We start from the raw sequence: 7,643 nt of genomic DNA on the forward strand, positions 1-7,643 counted from the left end.
AATTGCTTAGGGAGTCTGAGTGGCAGGGCTCAGAGCTATTTCTACTAGCTGGAAAACACATTCTAGGCCACTCAGGGCTTCCTGGGGACAAGTGTCAGGAAGTGCTTAGTCCTTTTGATCCTGGCTGCTGTGCTGGGATTCCACAAGGCTGAAAACCTGACTATCCTCCTTTCAAGATTTTGGGCAAGAGCTTGGTGAAGGCAAGGAGAAGTTCTGGAGCTGAGTGGGTCTGGGGCAGGACATGGACTGGAAACACTTCTGTGTTTCAGGCACTTTATGTAAACATCCTCATTTATCCACAAAGGTATTTGTGAATAAGGTGGGAAATCTTATTTTCATTTTATAGACGAGGACACAGAGACTCAGACAAATCAAATGACTTAAGTTCACCAGCCAGAATATACCTGCATCAGGAAGTATATTCAAGTCTTCCACACTCTCCCACTCGACCCTTCTCGGTGCTGCTGATGGCTGGCCCTCCAGGAGACTACCTGGCATCCCGCCCCGCCCCCACCTCCAAGGGAGGAACTTTGGATCTTTGTGGACACAGGCTTAGAGAGCTCCATCACCACTTCCACCATGGGGGGATGTGCATGCCACTGTGTTACTCTGCCTGCTTTCTGGAGCACCCCCAGCAGCTACTTCTGGATCCCAATTTCAGCATCTTGCCTCATGCTCAGGCTGCTTGCCTCCTGCCTCTCTCACATGGGCCTTCCTTCCTGCTGCAGAGGCACATGATACTGCAGGACTTGCTGGGTGCCCACGCACAAGACCTGGCTTGCCCAGCCAGGCATGGAGAACTGTGACTTGCAACCGCTCCCATGCTGTGTGGATATGGCTTCCCCAGGGCTGCCCTGGAAGTGTAGGTGTAGGTGAGTTAATGTCCTATGGAGTGACTAATGAGAGACAGCAGACGGGACTGATCTGGATGATAAATTCTCTATTTCTCAGCCTGATGGGCTATTCTGAGATGTGGTATTTCCAGATAGTCTTCCTGGAGAGGTCCATCATGCCCAGGCTGTGTATTCTGGTGGATGGTGGCCAGGGCAGCTGCCTGGATTTGCTTTCCCCGTCCTCACTTCACACATCTCTCATGCAGCAGCCTGTCCTTGCTTTTCCTCCTCCCATTCTTCACTTTCCCTTTTCCTTCAGTCATTTCCCTGAGATCGCAACTCCCTTGCTCTAATAAAGTGTTAGCATGCAACTTTTACCCAGAGTTCTGTTTTCTAGGTAACACAGGCTAAGACAAAAATAATAGTCATAATATTTTTTTACCATGTATTGAGAGTTTACCATGTGAGTTACATCATTTCACTGAATCCTTGCACGATCCCTATGAAGAAGGTACTATTATTATCACCATTTTAAAAATGAGAAAATGAAGTCTCGGAGATGTTAACCCATTTCCCTTTTGCCCCAAGAATACTCGCCAGCATGCTTGCTGCTGCATCGTTTAGTCTGAGATAACTCATGGATTGCAGTCCTAATTGCCTCCAAAGTTAACCACAAAATATCTTGCTTTTATTATTTTCACATCACTCTAGTATATAAACTTTGGAAACAAAAGACAACATTCTATTAATGGCATTCTGTTTTTAGTAGTGGTCTTTCCATTTATACAATACAGTGATTCCTGATTGTTGAAAATGTCAAATCCTAGAAAATGTAGCATTCCTACATGTAATTTTTTTTTTTTTCTAAATGGGAACATACTCTTGGTCACACGGAATGTAAGTGGCAAAGTGAGGATTTAACTCAACTCTTCTGTTCAACTCCAGAACCTGAACTGTAAGCCACCCTTGAATAAAGTTGCCTTTAACCTTGAGAAATAGCAAGGAAACAGCGGTCTCTGCAAGAAGTCACCTTCAGGAGACTCCCAAAGATTCCCGGGAAGCCCAGGGTGAACCTCAAGGGAAAGCCCTTGGATACTCACGTTGTAAACGCTGGGTTGTATTTGGCACCTCGGTAGTAAGAGTAGAGGTTGAACATCCCAATCATGAAGGCCACAAATACCATGATGAAAATGACCATGAACTTGAAGATATCTTTCACAGTTCTCCCTAGGGAGATCTGCAGGGGCCCAAAACTCTCATTGGCCGGCAGGATGTATGCAATGCGAGAGAAGCTCAGCACGACGGCTATCGCATAAAGCCCTTCTGATATGATCTGAGGGTCTGAAGGCCACCACTTGTCCCTGGCTAAAAGAAAACAATCTGGGTTACTCACTAAGCCACAGAATCTATTCTAGAAGAGAAAGCAGTTAGGCATCTTTAGAGGTCTCCAACTGCATCATTGGCCATTCTTGTCCTTGTCCTTAAATTAATCCCAACACCCAGAAGTTGGACCCTCCCTCTTGGAATGTGCTGGACCATCTGCCTGGAACACTCTTCTCTCACTTCGAGGTATGATTCATTCCGAATCCTCCTCTAAGACTCTGCTCAGGCATCACCTCTTTCAGGAAGCCTTCTGTGATCCCTCTTACCCCCACCACAGGCTGGGCAGGTTCCCAGTTTCCGTCTGTGCTCTCATGGTATGCTGTGCACCCTCCATGTCTTCGCACTCACCAGGCCACTTGCTATTCTGTCTCCTTCACCAGTGTTTAGCTCCATGCTCAGGAGCTGTCCCACTCACTGGGGAAGCAGCGCGAGGAGAGAGATGGGCAAGAGCATGGACTTGGAGTCAGACAGCCCTGAGACTGAATGTGGCCCATCCACCTACTGGCCACATGCCTCTGAGAGACAATTAACTAACATTTTGAGCTTTATTTTCCTCATCTCTAAATTATGGATAATATCCATCTCACAGGACTGTGGAGAGGATGGAATGAAATCATACATGTAAAGTGCTCAGCACAGGGTCTGGCACACAGCAGGTATGGATAAATGTTTGTCAAATGACTGAATAAACTTTTAACCACATGTTTAGACCAGGCACAGGTCAGAACAAATAAGCTCACATGGGGTCCAGGAATCTAAAGGATCTTGCCTGAGAAAATACTCTTGGGTTTTGTTTCCCAGGTACACTGTGTGCTGGGATATTTGCTCCTTGATTAAGCTAAGGCCCCAAAAGTGGTGACCAGTCAGGCAGGTTTGCCACGACAGCCCTGTTCCAGGTAGGCAAGGGTCCTAGGACTGATCCTGAGCTGGGAAAGCTCTGCTTGTGGTCGCTGTGACCACAAGGGCCTGAGCTGCCCTCTGGGTATTTCTGCAGCAGAGCAAACCTGCAAAGTGTTCCTATTGCAGTTCTAATGGTACAAGGAGCAGCATCTGTCATGAATCAGCTGTCTATTACATGTCAGTGATTCTCAAGTGAGGGCAGCACTTTTCTCGTGGAGGATGTGTTGGGGTGTCTCTGGTTGTCACAGTGACTGAATAGGAGTACTACTGGGATGCTAATGTCCTGCAATGCCCTGGACAGATCTGTACCATGAAAACTGCCCTGCTGGAAAAGCTAATAGTGTCCCCATTGAGAAATGGTGAGTGAAACATTAATTGAGAAACATTGAGAAACCTAAATTAGCACTTACACTTACATTAGCTGTAATTTTCACAACAGCCCTGTAGAGTAGATATCATTATTGCCATTTTTAAGATTGGATTTAGGGTATGGGGTCCTTTTCAGAGCTAGCAAGGATATTACATAGCAATTCGTGGCATTCCAAGGGAGACTGAAGAGGGAGGCTTTTATTCTTTATTTGTAAAACTAGACTCTGTTAAATAATTATAATAATAGACAGCAGTAAGAAACCTTTAGTAGGCCGGGCGCGGTGGCTCAAGCCTGTAATCCCAGCACTTTGGGAGGCCGAGACGGGCGGATCACGTCAGGAGATTGAGACCATCCTGGCTAACACGGTGAAACCCCGTCTCTACTAACAATACAAAAACTAGCCGGGCGAGGTGGCGGGCGCCTGTAGTCCCAGCTACTCGGGAGGCTGAGGCAGGAGAATGGCGTAAACCCAGGAGGCAGAGCTTGCCGTGAGCTGAGATCCGGCCACTGCACTCCAGTCCGGGCGACAGAGCGAGAAGTCAGCCCACAAAGTTTCATGGAGTGATTCTAAATTGCATTTGGAAATACAATAACATTACAGATTCTATGTTCTCATCAAGGTCATACCTCACAAATCCATGAAAGACTAGTAAGCAGAATAAATTACATGTTTTCCAATATATCTGTCATCTTCTATGGATTAATATTTGGATAAGATAAAATAAAACATAACTTCTCCCGTTAAACAGAAGGCAAAAAGGAATTCTTTTTTCTGCAGCCTCTAGCTTACCATCTTATACCTCAGTCACAATAACAAGACACTCTTATAATCTACTCAGATAGATTTAGCTGTTGTCAGATCCTGATGACCAGGTCAGAACTTTTATTGAAAAATATTACATTTGAACTGACTTGTCAAGAGTTGTGATGAGCGTAGAATGAACAGCATTGTGATGATTTGGGCAAAGGGGTTTTCTCCTTAGAGCTATTTCCATGAGAAAAATTGCCCTGCCCTATCACAACCTGAAAAATTGGTATCTGCCCATTTGGTGCTGTAGAGGTTGGAAGGATCCACTGTCCAGCTAGCCACAAGAGGGCGCTCTTGCCTTGTAACTGGAGCACAAGTGAAGCCAGAAATCCAAAGGATTTCCAAGGGCACAGGGTGAACTACAAAAACAAGAGCAATAACGTACCATGCTTTGGGTTGGGTAAGACCCTTAATACAACCCATAAAGCAACGGAAGTCAGAAGTGGACAGTACTGCAGCCTGAATCATGGCATTAAGAAAAGTATGTAACGCAGTATCAATATTCTCTCATCTTTCCCTGATGAACCCTGAACAAGACAGAGGGGATAATATCCAAGCTATTTTGCTTTAAGAAAGTCTGAATTTGCCAGATCCCAAAATGGCAGAGATTGGGTGGGTGGATGATTTGTAATATTACAAGACTCTCCATTTCTCAGTGGAGAGTTCCCTACCACATTTACATGTAACATAATCTACATTGAAAACGGGCAGTTACTTAGCTTTTGCGTTAAGCGAACAACCTTCTGCAGATCATTGTTGTATCTGACCACAGAATCATTGTTGTATCTTACTGCAAAGATTCTGTGGTCCTGGAGCCATCTGGGTTCATGTAACAGGGACATTCAACACTCAATCCCTTCAAGATGGTGCAGCTGCCATTAATAAATGCCTACTAAGTGTCCAGCTGCTTTTTACTGTTAACAAGTATCTACTGTTCCTTTAACCTTCAACATCTTTCTGTTTCAGTACAGAAATTACAGTGTTTAAACAAGAAAATGACCCAAAAGGTGGTAGTAAGACATAATTTCTGTTAAAATAAGCAGATAATAACTGCTACCATTAAGTGAGCATTTACTATTTTCACAGCAGAGTCCAAAGCACTTCACACACACTATTTTATTCAACCCTCAAAACAAACCTTTTGACGTAGATATTATTATCTGTTTTACATATGAGAACACAGAGCTCAGAATAGTTAAGTAAACAATATCTCACAGTAAACTACTGAATTAGGATTTGAATCCAGGTCTCTTCTACTCCAAAGGTTGGGGACATAACTACTATGCCATTCAGCATGATTTTCAAATCATGTCAGGCCAGGATTCCCTGCTATACAAGGAAATCCTATATTTTCTGGAAACTAAGCCCTGTTATAAAAACCTGATTCTTCATGTTTAAAATAGGGACAAAAGAAGGACCCTTTTTTTGCCGGGCTATTTGCAATAATTAGAATTGTGTGTATAAAATGTCTACACAGTTTCTGGCACGTAGTAAGTTATCAATAAACATATGTTATAACTATTATTAGTATTCCTAAAGTCTCAATCTACTACATCAAACAGTAAGGCCTTGTATTTTGCAAGAATTAAGGTATTTTTTTTTTTTTTTTTTTTTTTTTGAGGCGGAGTCTCGCTCTGTCACCCGGACTGGAGTGCAGTGGCCAGATCTCAGCTCACTGCAAGCTCCGCCTCCCGGGTTTACACCATTCTCCTGCCTCAGCCTCCCGAGTAGCTGGGACTACAGGCGCCCGCCACCTCGCCCGGCTAGTTTTTTGTATTTTAGTAGAGACGGGGTTTCACCGTGTTAGCCAGGATGGTCTCGATCTCCTGACCTCGTGATCCGCCCGTCTCGGCCTCCCAAAGTGCTGGGATTACAGGCTTGAGCCACCGCGCCCGGCAAGGTATCTTCTAAGAACCTATCTTGCCACGAAGCAATAACTGGGAAAGCAGGATTTATTTTTGCATAAAACACAGGGATCCAATATAGAAGGAAAATCCCTCTGCATATATATAATCCTTTAATGCTCCTGGATGCATATCAGAAACAAGACGTTTCTTAAAAACAAACTACAGAAATGTTCTCAAGGGCCTTTCAGAAACAAACTCATCCTTAACACAAAAAGATTGATTTCTCAAAGTCACTAATTCCATGTTCTATTCTGCTGGCTACACTTCCAGGACCAAGGGTCTTTTTGAGGTGGAAAGGATGCTCTGCACTGACAGTGAAACTGCCAAAGTCGACTGCATTACAAATCACGGACCACATGATTATAAACGACGTTACAAATTCCAGCCACACTGAAGCACCAAGGCCACGTCTCAGAAGCGCCAGAATGGAGTAGGGAAAGCACCCTCCGACTCACCGTAGGTGAAGTACGCCACTTCCGGCGGAAGCGAAACATTGTGCAGCGTGTCGTCCTGCACGTGCCGGTCCACGTACAGCTGTGCCTCGCTGGCCTTCAGGAAGGCCATGAAGCGTGCTGTGAAGGAGGCCACGAAGATGGACAGCATCCCGAAATCTAGCAGGTTCCACAGGTGCAGCACGTACTCTCGCGGCCCCTCCTCCCAGATTTCCTTGCATTCGGACCAAATCATTCCTGTGGGAGAAGGAGAAGGCCAGGCTGGTCTTTCGGTTCTCTTAGCATTCAGTTCCTCCGCATGAGGTCATGGAGGGAACCAGAGTACAAATGTAAATATCAGCTCTTTGGAACTGGGACCATTGATAGCCAGAGGCAGACAGAAATGTGTGTTCAAAGACAGAGTTGACCCAGGAGATCCTGAGACTTCGCCTTGCACTTACACACTGTCTCTGGAAGTGAGGAGAGAGTTCTCATTCGTTGATAGATTCTTGGAGGGAATATAGGAGAAATACAGTTGCTGACACTTATACACTTTAAGAATTGGGAGGTCTTAAAGAATCAATCAGTCCTAAATTAACTATAGGGAAACTGAGGTCCAGGAATTGTAAAGGGCTATCTGAAGGTCCCCCCCATGCCCCAAATTCTACAGAAATGCCCCCAAGAACCTAGAACTATTGTTTTTTTTGGACATAGAACCCAGTTGTTTTGTTTTGTTTTGTTTTTAAATCCTAGATTAGAATGCTTCTGTATTTCTGTGTCATGAGCATTAATTTGGCATTATTAGATTTTTTCTTACTCTTTCATAACTTGCTGGATTTAAAGATATATGTCCTCATTGTTACATATTAAACAATATAGAAATATACAGACAAAATGTTGCTAGTTCCCCCAGCCTTCCTCTAAGCCAGCAGCCCATTTGGCACCAGGGACTGGTTTCATGGAAGACAATTTAACACAAGGTGGGGTGGGGTGGAAGTGGGGGTGGGGGGT

The 7,643-nt window shown here is 44.6% G+C and overlaps 1 protein-coding gene across 4 annotated transcripts in view; it reads right to left on the reverse strand.

The window, feature by feature from the left end:
- Nucleotides 1-7,643, reverse strand: part of TRPC7 (transient receptor potential cation channel subfamily C member 7) — a 142,095-nt gene that overhangs the window by 33,059 nt on the left and 101,393 nt on the right. For all 4 annotated transcript variants that reach the window (XM_017854192.1, XM_017854191.1, XM_017854189.1 and 1 more), the window contains 2 exons: nt 6,657-6,890; nt 1,934-2,198 (listed from right to left, as the gene is read on the reverse strand). In XM_017854192.1, the coding sequence (XP_017709681.1) occupies nt 1,934-2,198; nt 6,657-6,890 (499 nt within the window). The remainder of the gene's footprint in view (nt 1-1,933; nt 2,199-6,656; nt 6,891-7,643) is intronic.

Source organism: Rhinopithecus bieti, unplaced genomic scaffold, assembly GCF_001698545.2.
Source record: "Rhinopithecus bieti isolate Rb0 unplaced genomic scaffold, ASM169854v2 scaffold_38728, whole genome shotgun sequence".
Lineage (NCBI taxonomy): Eukaryota > Metazoa > Chordata > Mammalia > Primates > Cercopithecidae > Rhinopithecus > Rhinopithecus bieti.